This window comes from Tetrao urogallus (assembly GCF_951394365.1).
Source record: "Tetrao urogallus genome assembly, chromosome: 10".
Lineage (NCBI taxonomy): Eukaryota > Metazoa > Chordata > Aves > Galliformes > Phasianidae > Tetrao > Tetrao urogallus.
Window position 1 is genome coordinate 11,995,759 of NC_136823.1, and position 20,920 is coordinate 12,016,678.

Below are 20,920 nucleotides of genomic sequence, written 5' to 3' on the forward strand. Positions count from 1 at the left end.
AGTGCGTCTGCAGTACTAATTTGGATACGAGCTAGTTGACTGACTTGATTAAAACAATCCTCTATTTAGAAAATAATTGTCAGTGCCTTTGTAGAAATTAAAAAACAAAGCAACAACCAACCATCACCACTATCCCTAATTTTAAGATCTGTGGGTTGCAAAAGGCTGTGGTGCTAATTACCCACTATAACACTCGCTGCTGCTGTAAGTGAATTAGCCAAGTCTCAGCCTTTTGCTGGTATGAGTAACTCATATTGCTCTACTTGTCCACTGACTCAGTCTGCCTGGGCTTGGTTTGGTCAGCCTGAGAGCCATACCAATTCCTGCTGCTAAGAGCTGGATTGTGTTGAAATTCATTCTTGCATGATTACGTTTCTTGATCTTTTCCCAAGCATAGGGGCGCCTCTCAAACTTTTTTTTTTGTTAGTGAGGTCCCAGTCTGTGGTGAAGGAGGCTGCAGAGGATGCTGGTGTGTAGCCTGGCCTTTGGTTAGTGACTGCAGGCCGGGTGTGGAAGGTGGGAGGCACCAGCGATCCCTCCTTTCACAAGGGGTAATTGAAGGGAAGAGAGAGCACTGTGATTAGTCCTACTCTATGTTATGTATGATAGTAGTCCTACTAATTGGTACGTGAAATTGAGAAGAATTTGCTGCTAACAATATATGAAAGTTAGCTGTGTTTTGAAAGGAAGAGAGAATCATGCCTACTTCAGTCTCAGTTGGGCAGTTTCTGCTCCTCTTTTAGTTTTAACATTTTTCAAAAAAGTAAACTTTTTTGCTAGATTTGTGTATTGCCATTTCTGGACACCTTAGAGCCATTCCACAAAACACCCGCTCTCCAGCAGGCTTGCTGACTTCCTCACAGGATATAAAAATAAAATCTGACAAAATGACACCCATACTATAGACCTGTGACAGATTTTTCATCTGTTTTCTCTGATTTCATTCTATCTAAGTGACCTGCTGTAGTTTGTTTCTATTGCATATGCATGTATTCCCTCCTCGATCTACTTCCAGTCTGCATGGGATTGGGATGAGATTGTAGTTTTCACATTCAAGAACTATGTAGAATAATTAAGTTGTATAATCTAGGGGATCTGGTTCTTTCCCTGGTCTTGTGCCAACAAAACAAAGTGACTGTCAGGATCTGTAACCATCTTCATGTTAATAGAAAATGTAATAGAAATGGCCAGGAGTTGCTTTGGCTGGTGCTTCAGCAGGGGCGGCAGAGTCTCAGGGAAGTGGGGAGGATCAAATTTGCTGTCTGTGGAATTGTGTGCTAAGCCCTTTGTGAAGATAAAACTGCTGTATAAATGTTTATGTGTAGGAAGGATAATTCTGTTTAAGAGTTACTGAGTCCTGTTTTACTGTGTATGGCCAATAAAAAATTGGAGATTTGTGAAACCAAGTTAGGAAATTCATGGTTTACTTTAAAAAAAAAAAATAAATAAATAAAGTACAGTGTTTCTCCTAAGGAGGAGTGCCTGCTTTTAAGGTTCTGAATGTTTCGTGCTGAAGAGCAATGACAGAATTTCATCTGTGCCCTTCTAATAAGTGTCATATCTTAGCATCTTACTGTTTCAAGCTCCTCCAGGCTCAGCAGAGGTCCTTCCTGATGTGCAGCTTCAGAAAGCATTGGGAGGCTTTGTGTGGGTGAACAAGCAGCAGGCTTCCCATGCAGATAGTGGAGTTCCCATCCTTGGAGATGCTCAGAAGCCACGTGGGTCCAGTCCTGAGCAACCTTTTTAGTGGACCCTAGTTTGAGTGGCAAGATTGGACTGGACCATCTTCATTCTCTTGGGATTCTATGGAACAGGAGAGAGTTATGTTTTCTTAGGTTATACTAGTTTTTCAATATTAAAAACAAAAATGTTGTTGACAAAATTTTTGGGAAAATTCACCCTCTTTGATGCTGAGGAAAAGTTTTGAACGGGGCTGTTACTGTTTCACAGAATTAGGTTGAAAGGGAGCTCTAGAGGTCACCTGGTCCAGCAAGCCTCTGCTGGAGCAAGGTCACTCAGAACAGGCTGCCCAGGGCCGTGTCCAGGTGGCTTTTGAAGATCTCTGAGCAGATGTTGTTTCTTGGTGCTGTGCCCAGGCTCCCTTCATCTTCCTGCTCTTATCTGTGTACTTGCTGCCTTTTAAAGAGAGAAATAAGTTGAGAAACACTGAGCATGGGAACAGTCTGCACTAAGCAGAGAAGGCTGTTCAGTCCTCATGAGCATGTGCTTAGCCTCATTAAGGGAGGAAAGTACCTGCTTCTGCTCTGTGGTCAGTCCAAAAACCTGCAGCTTTCAGTTTGCGCTGTTTGTAGAATTCCTCTAACACAGCTTCAGCTCAAAAATTTTCTAATTTCAAATAGATTTTGTGATTTTTAAGTCTGCATTTGGTGTTCATGAAGCGTGTTTGAATTCCTTTTTGGTATGTTTTTTGTTTTTATTTCTATGAAGTTTGCTAGAAACTGAAATTTGCCTCTTTCTCATTGAAACATCCCTTTTGAATTACATGGCGGTATTTCTGAGTGAGCTTTTAACAGTGAGGTTTTAACAGAAGGGCACAGCAGCACTGGTCATTTCTTGAGCAAAGCTCAGGTTGTGCTGCTGTCTCAAGGTCACAGCTTGTCACTGTGTGATTGCAGGGCATTCTGACTCTGCAACTTGGCCCACTCCAACTGCTTTCATGATAAAGAAATGATGAAATAGAATCTTAGTTCTGCTTTTAATCAGTGTGAAGTCTTTTTTTTCAGCTTCATCTTCTTTTTATGAGCAGTCAGAGCACGTTTCAGCAAGTACAAGTGTGTACGTATATGTGCATTACTGTTTCTTTCGTTTCCCTGTCCAGAGATATCTAAATTCCATTCCCTTTCATTTGAAAAAATCAGCGCTGCCTGGTGTAATTCCTGGATTCAAGTGCCTTTATTGGTCTTACTGTGAAGGAAACAGGATTATTGCTGAGAACCATAGCAAAGTGCTTAGAAATGAATAAAGATTTTCTGTGTTGAACACTTGGAATTACTGCACTTTGTGATAGAAATTATCTACATTAATTCTTGTATAAATATTTTTACCAGTGTTGATAATTGTATAAGCAGCTGTTGCTCAATATTAGTTATTAATATTCGCAGAATCTGGCAGTGACCTTAGGATTGCCCTGTGTCCCCACCAAGTATTGCATTTGGAATGAGTACCTGAAATTTCCCTTTTGCTTCTTTCTAGCAACATGAGACGATGGTAGGGATTTTTTATCTTCATGTAACATTTTGACATGGTGTTTTCACAGGGTGTAGGTTTAGAATTTTATCTGTCAGTTGTGGGAATTGATGCCCTGTGACAGTTCTTGACTTCTGTTCCTCACAAGGTGAACTTTCGTAAGACCTACATGCTGCTGATGCTTCAGTCTCATCATTTCTTCTCCATTTTGACAATGGGAGACTTCCTTCGATTCTCTTCATTTTTCAGTCTGCTACAAAAGCTGAGCAGTCATCTCGTGCAGTAGATACCTTATTCAAGTCTGCTATCTCTCTGGGCTTTGCAGTAAGGTACAGCATTTTCTTCACACCCTGGCAAGCTGAGATGTCAGGATATGATAATATTATGCATAGTAAAATGTTCTGAGTAACTTCTATCCTTTTAAAATGACAGCTCTAAAAACCATTTTCTAGGAAAGCTCTTATATTAATTATTGCCATGCATTATGTTAGTATTCAAGTAAAACAAAACAAAGCAATTTAGGGATCCTGTTTAAAAAAACAAACAGAAAACCCCACAAAAAACAACAGCAAACAACAAGAATGTCTAAGTAGCAGCAGTGAAGCAAGAAAACAAGAGGAAACACCTTTTATTTTATTTACTGTGTTTTTCCTTGTAGGATGCTATCTCCTACTTCAGTGGTAAAATCTCACCACCTCATATCATCAAGGGAGGATGCATTTCTCTTGCTTTCTGCTTCCTGACTACTCGTTATCAGAGCATGATTTGAAAATCACGTTCTGGTTCAAATTCCTGTATTGCCTTTTCACCATATTACAAACTGAATAGCATAATGATTTCTGCCGAAAGGTTTTGAGGCAGGTGATGAATTTTTCAACTCAGAAGTCTTTCAGTTTGCTTTTTCTTTTCTTTTTTTTTGCAAATGCCGTGGACAGCTTTCCTGCTTTGACAGCCTGATACCTGTTTCATGGTTTGTTTTTTTTGTTAGCCCTAATGGTTGCAGAACTGGTATCATAACTAGAGTGAAAATAATTCATTTTGAAAAATGTTGATATGAGCAAAAGCCAAGTGTGTGGGATGACAGATGAAAGTGGTGATAAATTGTGTGGGTGCTCTCATGTAAGAAAGTGCTTGAATCATTAGTTGTTCCACATTAAAAAAAAAAAAAAGCCTGTTTTCTGTTTGCAATATTGGGACTTGTTTAAAAATTCTTGGCATGTAATTGGCATTGAGTGAGTAATGAGAAGCTTATTTTTGGAAATTAGCAGTTGTGACTTCACAATTGCTTGGATCTCACACTGCTGTGAATAACTTTGGTTGTGGTTTTCTAGATATTTTTTTATTGACACAAAGGAATACAACACCTAATGAGCTTCCATATTTAAGGTCTAAGTGCAGTATCTGATTGCACCTGCTCTGACCCGATCTCCACAATTCAGGTATAAGTGAGTAAGCAGTGCTGCAACAGAGTGGATTCCATTCAGTTTTTTTTGTTAAATCCTTCTAAATAACTGTTCATTCTCAGAGTGTAGCGTAGTGATTTTTGTTGATCCTTCTGAAGCCAAATATTTTAACTCAAATTAGTCCTTTTTATTAGTCCAGAGATTTTCATAACTATGCACATTTAATAAGCAGTCTAATTAACCGAGGATTCATTTCTCAGAAGTATTCAGGTGGCAAAAAGTGTAGATGATGAATTCTGTTACATTAAATGTCATTAAGCACATATGTAAATCCTATTCTGTATCTTTCAATGAAAGGTTACTTAAATGCTAGTCTGTATACTGAAGTATAGAAGTACTTCTGAAAATCTCAGCCTTCAGCTGAATTCTGTGTGACTTCATTGTCACTCTTTTGATGGGTTGTAATAGAGATCATGTGGAGATTCTATAGAGGCTGCTTTTCTTTTCTGTAGAACACAAAAGTTGTGTTTTATCATTTGATTTAAAGCCCAAATTGAAGTATTCCCACATAGTTGTGTTGTGCACAGTAAAAGGGAAGCAGAATGCTGGAGAAAATGTCAAAATGCATGTCGCACAAAGGGAGTTTTATTCCTAGTGCAAAACATGATGCTGTGATGTGTATATTTGGGGTGGCCTCAGGAGTTCAATGTGATTCTCATTCTTGTTAATAAATCAAACAGCACTGTATCTGACAGAAATCTGAAAGAGCGTTCTCTGTGTTTTCAGAAGCCTCTCTGTCATTTTTTTAGCTCCAGAGGACCTCAGTGAGACTGAACGTACTCGAAATAATGCAGAGCTTCAGAGATGAGCACGCTGAAAACCACAGGGAATATGCTGTGCTTAAAGCCAGTCCCAGTTTGGAAGTCCCATGACAGCTTTTGTAGCGGTTTCATGTAAAGAGAGTTTAAGAAATGGAGATGTGACTGTGGGAGATTGCTTACGCGTAGGTATTTGGCTGCCTGAAGCACTTAGCTAATTCAGATCAGAGTTGGTGTTGGTGTGGATGTTTCCCATACCTCTGGATTTTGGTACAGAATGGAGTTAAGTCTTAAATTCGCTAATCTGTGTTGTAAAAAGACAGAACTAATTGCTTATAAATGAAGTGTGCAGCTTTTTACTGACGAAGTTCTGCCTTCCTTTAGCCTTCTGCCAGAGTAGCTCAACTGTGGATTTCCTGTAAATGAAATCCATTTGTTCAGCGAGCCGCTAAGGTTGGGAGTTGGCTCATCCTAAAGGGAATTGCATCACGTCACATAGCTGTGCATTCCCAATTACTAGCAATCACAAGAGCTGCTCCATGGTGACAGTAGCTGCTGTTCTTTAGGTTTTGGTGTGGGGTTTTTTTTCCCCTCAGTGGGTTGAACGGTTGATTCTCTGCTTTGCATGCTTACTTGGACAGGGTGCGGACACCACAAAGCACAGGGACCTGGGAGCTTCCCCATCATAACTGCACATGGTTCTTTTGTGTCAAACCATGTGCATTTCAGGTTGTTTGCATCTTTACAGGTGAGCAAAGCAATACTTACTCCTTTAAGGGTAATGGGATTTTCATCTGTTTGGACATTGTCTTCAAATCCTTAAAAATCATGTTGAAGTTGCTAAGCCATTCATTTCTGAAATGCCTTCTGACACTGACATCATTTCTCTGTCACAACAGGTGCTGAAAGATGGGAGTAATTTTCACTGCTTAATATCTGCTCTCCTCTAACATGCAGCACTTCAGTGCACTTTACCTCAGATCCTGGTGTTTCTTTTAAAATATTGAGTGCCTCATTGCAGACTTAGCAGTTCATGTATCAGGACTGCAAGTATAAAACCAGAAAAGGGCCTTGGTCTGGAAGTTGAAAGGGAAGCTCTTATTTCTAGAATGGAAAAGCACTTCTGTTCTATTCCTCGGCTAAATTCTCTCCTATCTACTCCTTGCAACTGAAGGCCTGTATGATGCACATTTAATTGTTTTTGAAGGATGTACTTGAGCTGTTTCTTAGAACTTGTAGTGTTTTAATGTAACCTAAATGTAAAATGAACAATCTCCATGTTCAGTTTTTAACTGAAATATGAAGTATTGTAGTGTCTATTGGGCCCACAGGCGTTTCTGGTGTTTAGTTTCTTGTTTTCCCTGCATCAAGTAAAGCACTCAGAAATGAGGTAAGATATGTGTAACTGGCTAAAACAGGGAAGATCATGAAAGCAGAAGGCTTACTTGCACAATTGTGAAGCTGGGTGCTCTGAAATAGTAGTAGCATCATGTTTTCCAGGAGGCCTTTTTTATGGGTGACTATCTCATCGGTAAGGCTCTTAGAAGGCCTGAACGAGGTCAGCAGTGTGTTTATCCATTTCAGCCTTCTGATTTCTTCACTTGCAAGAATGAAGTGTGCTGCTTTTGAGATTCTTGCGCTGCACCACACACAGTGCTGAAGTCTGAAATGCTCTGCTGCCCTTCTGGGATTTTGTTCAAATGTATTAAAGGAAACAGAAGTAACAATTTCGCTGTTTAAGATCTAAGGGGTAATGTTTTGGGTTGGGTTGTTCCTGTGTCAGAGCTGTGAGCTCCTTTGATGCTGCCACATGAAAAACTTTCTTCTTTTTCCGTCGTTGCAGTGATAGAAGGCTTTTTGCTGTTTTTCATGCAGACTCACTTGTTTGCTGTCAGGTCCGAAGCAGATCAGTGTCTGATCTGATGGTAAAGCCTTGTAGATAAGAAGTTAAAAACAGACTTTTATTGATCCAGATGAATTTAGGAGAAATATTTGAAAAACTCATTCAGAATATGTAGAACAAATGTGTATATGAAATAGATGTTTTCATTTTAAAGAGCTTATTACACTGCCTGCACTTAGCATCTTGGGAGGAAAGGTATATGTGAATGTAGAGTTGGATTTCCTATGAAGGAAAAAAGAAATAAACAAAACCCACACATTAAATGTCCGTAGTGGGAATGGGTATTTTCAAGTTGGATTACGGAATTAAGCAATGTTTTGGTGGAGCCAGATAAACATTTTTACCTTCTTTTCCCTTAGATTAACTGTATTTTGTGTCTTGAAAGAAATAGAATTCTTCCTGTGAAGAACTGAGTAGGTTTTATTTTACTTTTATAATTGTAAAGTAAGATCTCTCCAGAACTGAAAAATGATTTTTTTTCCTTTGCTATCTAAATTATTTCTAAATATCCCTCAAATAAAATTTTTCGCATTTTGTTTGGCATATATGGTCATGCAGATAGTGCTGTGTTTGGATAGTTTGTGTCGGGATCTGACACATCTGAGGGGGAGTTGGCTCTTCACATCCCAGGCACTCCAAGTTGTGTCTTGGCTTTGGCTCCTGGAGCATTCGGGATGGATCTGTAGTTGTCTGTGACATGGTGAGATCTGTAACTCAGGAAGTAAAGTGTGATTTCTGAACCAAAAAATTCTGATCTATACAGATATAAAAGCAAGGGGGAACTTTAAATTTGTTTCCCTAAGTACAGCAAATCGTACTGAGTGCTGTTGAAGACCCTTGTGCAGGTGCTGTGTAAGCTTCTGTAGTTCATCTCTGCTACGTCATTTTGGAAGTGCCTGCTTCAGCAGCTCAGCTGTGAAGGAGCAGTGAGAAGCCCTGGAAGTGGTCATCTCTCCAGCTGTGTGTCCTCACAGGAGGGCTTGTACATCAGCCCCTGGGGGACAGAAATGGTTGGAGCTTTGCCAGGCTCTGAAGCAAAGAACACAGCCTGAAACATTGTGTGAGATTACTGATCTCAGTGAGTAGCTGGAAGAGTTGCTCTGTGTGTGCTGCTCTGGGTGGGTTTTTAGTGATGGATTTTGTCAGACTGACTGGAAGTAATGCATCCTAAGGTTGGTGGCCCTGCCTGTGGCCAGGGGGGGGTTGGAACTTGATGATCCTTGGGGTCCCTTCCAACCCAAGCCATTCTATGATTTAATAAGTACAAAGGAGTAACAGCGATGCCCCAGCTGTGAGGGCGGCATGCATTTCACACAAACACTTTGCTTATGAGAGCTGAAGTATTCTGAAATTTGCATGGAGTGTAAGGACTTTGATCTTGACAAAACATCCTTCGCAGAATGATATCTTGGGATTGATTCATGCTTGCATGAGCAAAGTGTTTCTACTGGCAACCTTCTCTTGCAACTTTTAATTCTCTGCCTCTTGTTTCCCCCCACCTCTGCCATTCACAGCTAACATCGCTGCTGCAGCCAGAAAGATCGTTCTTGCTTTCAGATGCTGTCACCTGCATAACAGAATATAGATCTGAGCCTTCAGCAGTGTTAACAGATGTGCCTTCTTGAAAGCCAAAGAAGGTGCTGTATGAGGAGAAAGCTAAACTAGCTGTAGAAGCTGCACAAGCAAAGAGAGAAAAAAATGTAAATGTTAGGATAAAAGCTTGATTAAAAAAAAACATATATATATCTTAATGCTTCTGAAAATTGAAAACTTTTATTCTGTTTCAAAGCTGTTAGAATTCTATGGGTAGTTTTGGGAAGATACTTGTCTGCATGAAGCGCATATGTGCTGATGCAGTTGTGCTGTTGGAATCACATTCATACTTAGCATTTGCTCAAGGGCAGAGCTGTGCTGAAAAGTCTTACATAGGAAAGGTGTGAGTTCAGACATCACTTATTTCAAGATATTTGTGAGAATTAGGTTGCACATTAAGAAAAGCTTTTTGCCTGGGAGAGCATTGCTGTGCTGCAACTGGGAAGCCAGTGAGCTGTGGGATTTGTAGCCGGGGAGGTTCCCAGGTCAGCCCTGGTCTGGCACTGAAGGTAGCTCCCCTGTAGGGCTGGTTTGGGCTGGGTGGCCTTCAGAAAGAGGTCCTTCCAGTTGGTGCCTTGGTGAGTCTGAGAAGATACTACTGCTTCTAATGCTTCGAGCTTGTCTGTGAGCACCTGTTTCACTGGGATACTGCAGTAGTTAAAGTGTTAATTCAGACACATGTAGATAATGATAGAGCAAGTATATTTTTGCTCAGCCGAGGTAGAAGATCAAATAGCTTTCCACTGAGGCTGTCTGCTGCCATTTGCAAACTGCTCACTTTTGGGAGCCCTGAAATTAACTTCCATGGGATAGTTACAGGAGTTCTTTACAATCAGAAGGACAGAGAAACGGGGCTGTTTGAGCACAGAAAATGGGTTTATTAAGTGCTAACTATTATTAAGTGCTCTTAACATAGCTAATGATTACATAATTGGGGTTTTACATTGTGGTGCAATAAATGCAGTGCTTGTATTGTATTCCAGTCTGTTTGTATCCAGGAAAAAGACAGGAATCAAAATGTAATTTGCTAGAAAAGACTTGCTTTTTTTTTTTTTTTTTTTTTTTTTTTTTTTTTTTTTTTTTAAATTTTGCTGCCTAAAAGGTACAGGTCTTTTCTAGCAAATTATGCTAACCTTGCAGCCTTTTTTTAAAGCATGATGATGAGGTCAGTAGTTGCATATAGGTTTTCAAATTATTTGCAAGTTGCTGAATTTGAAGCCTTCTTTTTTTCTTTTCGAGTCGACTTATCTTTATGCTTTCTAAGTCCATTCAGTTGTTTCATGTCACTGCAGTGAGCTCCGGGGCATTCTGCCAGGAGTTCGGTCTTGTCGGGATGCTGGGTACAGCAAAAAGAAAAATGCTGTCGGTGTTTCCTTGTAAAATTTTACGAGCGCTGTGTGGCCTCAGAAGTGAGGCTGTCCTTATTAGAGCAAGAGCAGGACGGATGAGAAAGAAGACTCTCGCTTTATCTCTGCAGGTAGTAAGAGTGGAGGGTTCACCTTGACGCCTAAGAACAGCAAATGCCCATGAGTTAATGACAAAATCTGGACTCAGCTTTTGTTGGCCAAAGGAGAATGTGTTTGATATTGTAGAACTGTGTGACAACTGCGAAGATGAGCCTTTTTGAAGTAGCAGAAATGGACAAAATTAATTTGACATTTTAGAAGCTCATCATTATCACTGCATCTCCCACAGTGGCTGGTGTTACACAGTGGGTAGTTCGTACTGCACTTACAGTGGCTGGTTTGCAAGAGCCTTGTTCCTAAGCACTGGGATTTACACAAATTTCTCAGCCTTTAAAAAAGAAAAATCACTGTATTTTTCATTGTCCTTTTTCTATCAATTTGATATTCTGTTGATTCAAACGTAGTAAGATACAGGATCATATGGGAGGAGTGAACTACCCGCTATTTTTCATAGTCATAGAATATACTGTAGTCAAGCTGCAGTCATTTACCAGATTAATTTGTGTAAATATGATTTTTCTGCATTAAAAAAGAGCAGATCATTGCAAATTGACTTGAGGTAGAGTGCTACATGCCCCCTTGCACTTCTTTTTGTCTGTTTTGGTATCTGCTTTGTTCTGCAGAGCATGGGGCAATGTAGCTGCAGTGCTTTTCACCCTGCTTTTTTGATGAGTATGTCTATAAATTAATCTGAATAGTGATAATTTTTTTTTTATGCTTCGGTAAGGGTGGAAAGGAAACTTGTGTGCATGTATTGCAGTACTCAGCAGGCAGCATTGTCTTCTAGGGCAAGTTACTGACCTCTTATGTGAGAATTTGAGAACAGCCATGGTGTGCCTGCTCTGAGAACAGATAGGATTTAAGTCTCTGACACTACTACAGCATAAGAAAAAAGTGGATCTTTTTCCTGTGAGAAAATGCAGGTAATAAATCTGGGGGAAATTAATTTCAACTTGATTTGTCTGATATTCTTTCACTGCTTTGCACCTTTTTCCAGTCTGTGCTGAAGCTTTCAATCCGGATGAAGAGGAAGAAGACACGGAGCAGAGGGTAAGAATGAATGAATTGCATCATGCATGGCCCTCTCTGCGGTTTGACAGGCAGATGTCTGTGAGTCACATTTCTCCTCACCACTTGTGCATTTCTTTCAGAGAGGCTGTGAGCTCTGCTGTCTCTGAGGAAGCGGTGTTGCTCTGAAACTCAGTGCCACTTTGTCCCATGCAGTTATTTAGTCATCGTTGCTTTAATATGGTTTTATTTCAGAGGACATGAGAGCTCTGCTTATGTCTACCATCTCTGAAAGTTTTGGCCTTTTCCTTTCTTTGTTATTCTGAATATTTGTTGAGGCAATTCCTAAAGCACTAGTGCTGCTGTGGGGAATTAGTTAAGCCCAAGGACAGCTGTTCTTTTGTGGCTGCTTAAAATTCCACGCATGCTTTGCACCGCCTTTCTTGTCAGAGCAGTTCACCCTGGCTAGAAGAAATACTTTGTTGAAATGTTCTGAGATGCTGGCCACCTGTTGTTCTGTTAGATTTGGAAGTTGGGAATTTCTAGGAATTTCAGGCCCAGATACTGTTATTGTATTGCTTCAGAGATGTTTTATGTGAGGAAATCCTGTAGCCTGGCTGGTGAGGGTCAGGGTTTTTCTCTAGGGACTGCTGGTGCATTTCCAGATTCCAACTCAGAGATGCTTACAATTCTGCTATGAAAATCTAGGTCTAATCTAATTTCTCCTACAAAGAAATGTAATTGATACATGAGATTCTGCAAGAAGAAAAAATAACAACAATAGGGTGTATCTGGCCATCCAGTTATTTTTTTTAAACGAGGCTACATTTATTCCATCCTGTACAAACAAGTTTTCTTTCTTTTTTTTTTTTTTTTTTAAAAAAAAAAAAAAAAAAGTACAACTCCAATTTGGACAAGGGGCTTTTAGAAAAGCCTGCTATCATTGCTGTTTTTCAGAACCCTTTGTCATAATTCCACCAAAAGCTCATAAACCTGATGAAGGAATTATAACTGAGAAGAAGTGTCAATAAATCTCTTTCATGAGATACGTTTTTGTGGTGGAGAAAAATGTTTCTTAGATAAATTCTGTTATTAGGTGGTCAGAGAGACTTGTCTCATACTTTTCATAAGTTCTCTGAATTGCCAACAGTGAGGGTATTGGAACTAATATAGGCAGAGTTTAGAAAGAAAACTTGGCTTTTTCATTTAGGTTCCCAAGCTGTGACTGTATCTGTGGCTGGGTTAGAAGGGAAGGAAAAGGAAAGGCATCTTTTTCTTGTCTTCCTTATTTTGCACGTGCTAATTGTCAGCATAATATATCTCTTATGGGTTTTACTTTAGTTTTCTTTCACCTTGCCTTGCATTATATATTTGTATGTAAATACTGCTTGTGCAGACAACAAAAAGGAACTGTATACAATGATACCTGAAATTGTCTTTGTGTTTTCGTTCTGAAGTGAAGATTTAATTTGTAATTATATTTCTTTGCTGTTGTGACAGTTCATTTACTTATTTTTACTTTGTTTTAAAGATAGTTCATCCAAAAACAGATGAACAGCGATGCAGACTGCAGGAGGCATGCAAAGATATCCTGCTCTTCAAAAATCTAGATCAGGTAATATTAGTTTAAGGAAATCTGAACATGAATTGCTGTTTTGTAGTTTGATCTAACAGTCCAGGCACTGTTTTTTGCATTGTGATCGTTCATGAATTTTTAATTACATGCAGACTGGCCTGGGACATGTGTTTAGAGATTGCCTTCAATGAGGAATACAAATAAGCAGGTCAGGCTGCCAGTTGCCATCACTGTCTACGTTTGCTCGATTTCAGATTGCTGCACTCTTTTATTATTTGCAATGTGTCAGTAACGTTTCTGTAAGTGAATCTAAAACTAATGTTTTTGCATTGTCCATGTTCCTGCTCATCTTACAGACATTGCTGAAGTTCCTTGCTCTTTGCTTCTGTGTTAAGTTTTAGTGATGAATATCTCTTGCTGGCACTGAGAAATCTTAATTGGCTTTCATAGGATAGTTCAGGATATGTTAGGATATAGGATACGATAGGATATGTTGGACAGTTCAGGAAAGGACCTTTGGGGTTCATCACATCCAGCCTCCAAAAGACCATAGAATAAGTGCTTCTTATATCTGGCTTTGTTTCCATCCTTATGGAGCTGATGTCTCCTCTACGGGTCGAATCTCTATTCTGGCATCATAAAATTCAAGAGAAATAATGAAAGCTGTAACACCAGCAATGGTACCTGCAGCTTCATGGTTAGAATCAGAGCTTTTCCTGAGGTATGGAAGTGTGTACTTCATGGCTGCAGAACTACTGCTCAGCTTTCCTTGAAAATTAGGAATTTCTCCCAATTCTTGGTTGCTGTAAAAAATGAAACATTTAAAAACATTCAGCTCAAGGAGTATGGACAAAATGTGATCACCATTCAGACTGCTGGGAGTAGAATGACCCAGAAGCAGTAATTAATAGCCAGTTCACATTCAAAGATAACTTCAAAAAAACAAATTTGAGCCTAGAAACTGGGATTAGAAAAATGGCTGCTTTCTGAGAAAGGCTTTCTAAGCAACTGTGAAGAGAAGCAACGGAAATAATCTTAACTGCAGCTGTTAAAGACTCAAGCTTTGAGATAGCATGTGGTGAAAAGATGACTGCATTGCATACATTAATTACAGTATGACAAAGGGCACTTAGCAGAGAGGGAGGAGTTTTTTAGTATTGAGTATAAATGGGGTAGGAGACTTGCCCCTCATCCTGATAGTTTCTTTTAAACATCCTCCATGTAGTTGTAAGACATGATTCCTTTGCAAGGTTGGCCACACAGAATCTACTGAATAGTGAAACGCGTGGTGGCTGCTTTTGCTCATTGTGTAACATCCTTTAATAATTGTGAGGAATGCTTCCAAACTGGGGCCCCAAATCTGTTCTTTTGCTTCAGAGCTTCCAAGGAGTGTGATGTAAAACTTCTTAATAAACAAAACAACAAAAAACCCAACAAAACCTGTAAAACCCCTCTTGGATTAAATGTGTTGATGTGACTTGAATGTCTTGGCCAAATTCATCCCTTTTGTGCTGGTTGCGTTTAGGTGAACTGTGTTAAATTTAGGTCCAGAGACTCAACTACCCTTAATGTAAAATGTCCCCCCTTGCATGAGTAGCTGCTGTAATACTTGATATTAAATACAAAGGAGCCAGTGTCCAGTGGATAATTTCTAGCAAGATTCACGTTGAGTTTTGGAGTAATATTAGGGTTTAACTCTGTGATAATATAGATAGAAGTTCTGGTCATGCCCAATGATACACCTGATTTATGTTTCAACCTAAAGTGCAGGGGGTGTAGAAAATAGGCTGTTAAAAGCTCTGAATGAAATAGCATGTGTTTGCTCTACAGCATCTTATTTATAAGTGTGTGGAATTTGAGTTGTGACTGAATCTTTTACTGATGAGAATAACTATGGTTGTTCTTACCAGGAATGCCCCTGAGCATCCTTAGTACTTGTCTTTAAACCAACAAAGCCTTACAGTTCAGGAATCTGACAGCTTAGTCCCTTATTAACAGAAGGGCTCACTGTTTCATTTCCTTGATACAAGTCTTTGCCTGTTTATGCTCCAAATAAAACACGGCTGAGTTCCTGTGTTTTTTTGGAAAGTTTTTTTTTTTAGGGTTTATAATTTATAGGTTTATAGGTATATAATGGTTACAACAAACTGCTTTCAGGCAATAATTCTGGTTTAGTTTAAGTATCAGGGGAGTTTTTAAAAATGTGATAATAAAATTCCATGAAAAACAGCAATATATTTGATATAGAGCCAAAGCCATCCAGAGCCAAGCCTAGATGGCCTATGTTTGCAGGAGTGCTAGAAGCAGTATCATGTATGGTTGGTGCTGTCTGTCTGTGGGCTTTGACTTTCACAACTTCCTTGGCTGTGCTGCCTACAGAAGTTCAGTCATGGCTCAGCAGAGGAACTCAGTTTGCATGGTCTTTAGGCATACATATAATGAAACGTGTACTGCTGGTAGAAATCAGCAAGCAGACATTGCAGCAAAGGTGTGAGAGGTTAGAAAGGAGACAAAGTCTTTACCAGGATCTGTTGTGTCATGACAAGGGGAAATGGTTTCAAACTAAAACAGGGGATGTAGATTGGCTATAAGGAAAAAGTTCTTTATGCTAAGGGCAGTGAGGCTCTCATTGCCCAGAGAGGTGGTGGTGCCCCATCCCTGGAGGCAGCCAAGGTCAGGCTGGAGGGCTCTGAGCACCTGATGGAGCTGTGGGTGTCCCTGTTCATTGCAGGGGGGTTGGACCAGATGGCCTTTAAGGGTCCTTTCCAATGCAAACGATTCTATGGTTCTATGATTCCAGGTGAGATCTCGCTATACATGTGTGCTTTTGCACTGCCATAGTGTGCATTAAGCAATTTGAATATGCATTTGAGATGATAGCCCTTCTGTAGTGGAAGTATCTTTTTGTATGCATTATTGAACTTACACTGATAAGCTTTAAACAAAGTGAGGTACTTAAAGGTAAAAATCAAAAATTGTTAGTGAAATTACTTTCATTTGTGTGCAGTAAAAATAGTGCAGTGCAATGCGTGTTACAGTTCACTATCCAGATCAAGTCAAGTGAATTTGCCTTTTGTTTTTCTTACCATTTGTTTTATAGGAGCAGCTTTCTCAAGTCCTTGATGCCATGTTTGAGAGGAAGGTGAAACCTCATGAACATGTGATTGATCAAGGGGATGATGGAGACAACTTCTATGTCATTGAGCAGTAAGCAGCTGTGCCTTTGAGATATAAAATACGTTTCTTTTAGTTTCTGAGAAATGGCAGGGCTGGAAAGAAGCGTATTGCTTGCAATTATTGCTGCTTCCTTTTGTCTTTCAATTTTCTTTCCCCTTTAGGTCCCTGCTGACTTTTGGATCTTTTGCCAGGGATAATCAGATTTCACAGAGGTGCACCTTGCAAACTTGGCAGATTTTAACACATTCTTTGTCACTGTATAAAAACTCAAATATCACTTTCCCAAAGGGAAGGGATGCAGCATTAACTTTCGTGTAATCTGTTCAGTTTAACTTTCGTGCCAATCAGCATGTGCATGTATTAAAACCAGCCACGTTATATGCTGTCTCTAAACTAGGTTGTTCTTTTTTTCCTGAAGAAAGAAGGCAGCAAAAGGAAGAAAAAACATGTGATGAGGGAGGGGTAGAGGAAAGGTCTTCCATGAGCACGTAAATTGGTGGCTACCGTGGAATAACTTACCTTCCCTTCAATTAGTTTTGGTGATTGACTTGAGAGATGTCTGTGGTTCTTTGCTTCTACTGGTCATTTGCTTTGTATTTGCAGTTTAGGTACCATTTTGCAATATGTTGCACTGAGTACATACACTTGACAGTTTTGTAGATCACAGGTATGCACAAAAAAAGTGCACTGTGTGTGTGTATGTGTACATATGTGCATCACAGCTTTGAGTGTCTTTCTCCCCAACAGGAGCTTTAGGGAGAAATTCCATCTAACATTACTTGTAATCACCATATTTGGAGTAGAGTTAAGGACACACATTTATTTCCTTCTGTTAAAGTGTAACATTAACCACAGCATTATGGATGAATGTTAAATATTGGAATAGACCTACCTGCTTTCTTTTTGAGTCAGTGTGTCATCATCCTTATCACTGAATAAGACCATTAATATTATATTGTTTTAAAGCAGTTGTTTACGACAATGTGATGATGTGCATACAGAACAGGGCTTCCTAATCCTGAGGAAATTTAGGCTCATGTTTGGGAGCCTCTTAAAAGTGTTAGATACCAGAGGCCACTTGGATCCATGTTAATTTGTTTCTGTAAGGCTCTTAACCTGTTGCTTACTAAAATGTTCCTCCCGTTATGAGTTTTAACGTTAAAAAAAATGTATAATGTAACCTTAATTTGATATTAGGATGTTTACAGTCTTTTCTACAGATATAATGCTATTCCAAATGCCTTCTTTTGGAACAGTTGTTGGAAGATTTCAATCTTCTAGGTTTGTTGTCTTTAAGGTATAATATACCACAAATGTAAATATGTTGCCAAAAGTATGTGGAAAAAATGGCTATAAATGAGGGAAGTTAAACTTGGTGGTGTTTAGCAATAAACTGTACTGGCCTTTGCTGTCAAATACCAACTCAGCTGCAACTCTTACGCTGTTCTATTATTACAGAGAATTCAAAGGTTATCAGCTCTCTGTCCTCCTCCCTTCCAGTCCTGCTTCTCTACCCCCAGCTCCTCATTTTTTCCTGCAAAATAATAGAGAGATGCTGGTGCTTATTGAAAGCTGTGGTATTCCCACTTGTCTTCAAGTGCAAATTCGGAGGACTTTGGCTCTTTCAAGGCATCAGTAGGCACATGTTATTATTCTAAGATAAGCCATTAATGCCTAAATATCCCTGAGGATTTTTCTTTCTGTGTGAGTGAACGGTTACTTTCTGTTGTGGATGTAACTCTGTAGCTTCTTCTCTGCATAGAGAAACAGGCCTCTTGGTGTGGGCTGTTCTTCCAAAGTCTTCTGCTTCTAACCCAGCTGTACCAGTCTTTTTCCTGAGCCTCTTTCAACACTGGCGGATTGGTCAACGTGAGGATCCAGCAGCCATTCAGTGCATTCTGCAGGGAATCACAGAGTTGTAGGGGTTGGAAGGGACCTCTAGAGATCATCGAGACCAGGGGGTGTTAGGAGAAGTACCTTGTGCTGGTGTCCTCTGCTGCAGAGGAGACACCTGATGAGTCTCTGCTGGCCAGGCAGTCATCAGTCAGGAGAAGGCAGCATTGGCCTCCGCCTCTCGGTTGTGCCAAGTTGCCCTTTCCTGTTTTTATTTTTTTTTTCTTGCAGTTTTATATTTTTTCATGTGGGTATTTTGCTTGTGAGTCCTTGAGCTGCAAATGATTACCATCTCAACAATGATGCTTTGGCCTGTGTTGTCATTCTTATCTTGCAGGGTTTTAGTTCACTATCTCATAGCTCAGCAACAGTTTTCTCAGTAAGGCTGAACCAAGGTCACACAGTGGTGCCTCACCCCTCTGGTCCCTGGACTGCAGGCAGCTGAATGCTAGGATAAAGGTTACATGGCTGTAGTTATTTAGAAATAAATGGCACTGCTAAGTGACATTCGGACTGGAAGGATGGGAAAAAGTTGTTGCATTTCACTCAAAGTTTTCCAAATGGCTCGTCTAGGTCAAAAGTACCTCTGAAGGCTGTTGTTCTTTATGCCTCTCTGAAAATGACTAAATGAATACTGAATCTATTACAAGAATTAGTGAGCTTTCCAGGAATGGTAGTCCATATTTCAGTAGTTTCTTATTAGTAATGCTGCGGGTTGTTTCCCTGTCTGCTAGGTGTGATTAAGCAGTAGAGTGTGTAAAAAGCATCTGCTGCTAGGCAGTCTTCATGTGCACAGCTTCTTTCTTCAGCTTTCTGGGTGACAAATAGGGACCTTCTTGGATCTTCTAATAAGTCCGAATCTGGCTCAGCTAGTATTGATCCAAGAGCTTCCTTGTTTTGATGCTTTCTAATTGCATGGCTGATGGAATTAATGTCCGCTCTGTGGAATCTCCTACAAGTGGGACTGTCATAAAGCTTCCCCGTAGAACTTCTTCTTTTCTTCTGAATGTGGTATTCAGAGAAGAAATAAACCCAGGGTTGTCCATCAGTAATACTGAATGCCCTTCTGCTGTTAATGTGATGTAGATCTCACTAGAGTGACTGTTCCCATGGTTGTTTACTATGAAAAGTTTCACCTGCTGCCATTCCCATTGATTTTTTTTTCTTTCTTAGGTGCCTAATGATGTTCTGGGAGATAATACCATTCCTTCCAACAGAGGTGTCACTTTCTGGGGAAAGTTACATGTGCACTCAGCTGCTTGAAGTGTTCTTTACCAGCCTCTTACCAGGATATAATATATTTTGTAAAGCTTATAGTTCGTTGTCTAATACTTGAGTGATCTTAGGTGCCATAGGCCAGAGTTAACTGAGCCTGGTGGAGCTATTTGTAAAGTTTTTTTTTTTTAAGCCCTGGAGGTAAGACTGACCTGAGGGTGTTAAAGGCACCTGTGTGGCATCTTAAGGGCTACCTCTACACAGCCTGTGTCTTTGTATACAGTTGTGGTACAGTTAGAGCCACATTCATGCCTTGAGCTTGTACCTCCATCTTCATTAGATTAGTCTTGATTCTGAGTAAATTTTGGGCTACTTATTCCTTTAACTTTATTATAAGTTGGAAGCGTTGCCTCTTAGAGAACAGGGTGAGGAGATCTTTCCAGCCCAGCAGCTTTCATTTAAAACTAGTACGAATAGACTATTTCTGTAACAGCAAAAATTGTTTCGTCACCTGTACTGGAATGTTGTGTAATGAAAAGCATCTATTCCATTGTTTTCCAGGGGGTTGTATGATATTGTTGTAGCAAAAGACAACCAGGCGCGCTGTGTGGGCCGCTATGATAACCACGGCAGTTTTGGGGAACTGGCGTTGATGTACAATACTCCTAGAGCTGCCACCATTGTTGCCACAACAGAAGGAGCCCTTTGGGGACTGGTAAGGAAAGGAAGTTGCTCTCATTTGCCTACTGTTTGAAATACTAACTCACCATGTCCAGGTGCTTCTCTCCATGTGACTCCTTGCACTAATAGCATTTTTTTATCATGGTTTCTTATCTTACCTTGTAGCATAGAAGGATCCATTGTGCACCGTTGGCCTCTTTTCTAGAATAACTTGTCTGTAAATACTGTATTGCTAGTTTTATCTGTCTCTTGTTTTGCATTTTTGTAATCAGGGCTTTTGTCAAGGAAAAAACAACCAGAGAATGGTGGAGGTATTAATGCATATATTTTGTAGAGGTGGGAAGGAGGTAATGTGCAAACAATATCCAAATAACATTATTTTCAGCTCAACCTCCTACCCTTCTGTCCGCTTTTATATGGATATGAACAGTGTTAAATATCTTCTTGAGAATGCCAGTAATATGAAGAGTAGGAAAACTGCCCAAAGCTTTGTTTTCACTCAGAATAAATGGTTATGATGTTCCTGGTCTCTGTGTTACCCTGGAAGAGGTTCTCAGGTCAAATGAAATACCAAGCTAAGTGGTGGTGCTGCTTTGTCTCCAGTCCAGCGGTGTTGAATGTGAAGCTGTAACATTAGTTTCCTATTTTAGTTCTTTTCTCTGTGCCATTTGGATAAGGTTATTTTTCATAGTGCTCTCTTACTCATCTGTGAGGCTCACGTAATGAGCAGATTGTGTGATTGGAGAAGCCTTTGAAACCAGAAGTGTTGTGTTCTCTGTGTATCTCTGGGCTCCTCGGCAACTATCGCTGGGGTTGGTGTGTGTTGGGACCTTGATTACACAACTGATGAGCTGCTGCACACAGCAATCTGTGCTTGCTGAAAGAACTGAGTTTTGACTTCTTCGTGAGGTGAAGGAAAAGATGTTGGTCGCTAACCAGAAATCTGTGAGGATCTAATTTCTTGAACACAACAGCTGTGT

General features: G+C 39.9%; 1 protein-coding gene across 1 annotated transcript in view; it reads left to right on the plus strand.

The window, feature by feature from the left end:
- The window catches only part of PRKAR2A (protein kinase cAMP-dependent type II regulatory subunit alpha), a gene marked incomplete at both ends in the record, with an annotated part of 49,052 nt that overhangs the window by 20,691 nt on the left and 7,441 nt on the right, over positions 1 to 20,920 (plus strand). The window contains 4 exons of the mRNA XM_079540252.1: positions 11,388 to 11,440; positions 12,930 to 13,013; positions 16,075 to 16,181; positions 19,821 to 19,974. Coding sequence (XP_079396378.1) covers positions 11,388 to 11,440; positions 12,930 to 13,013; positions 16,075 to 16,181; positions 19,821 to 19,974 — 398 coding nt within the window. The remainder of the gene's footprint in view (positions 1 to 11,387; positions 11,441 to 12,929; positions 13,014 to 16,074; positions 16,182 to 19,820; positions 19,975 to 20,920) is intronic.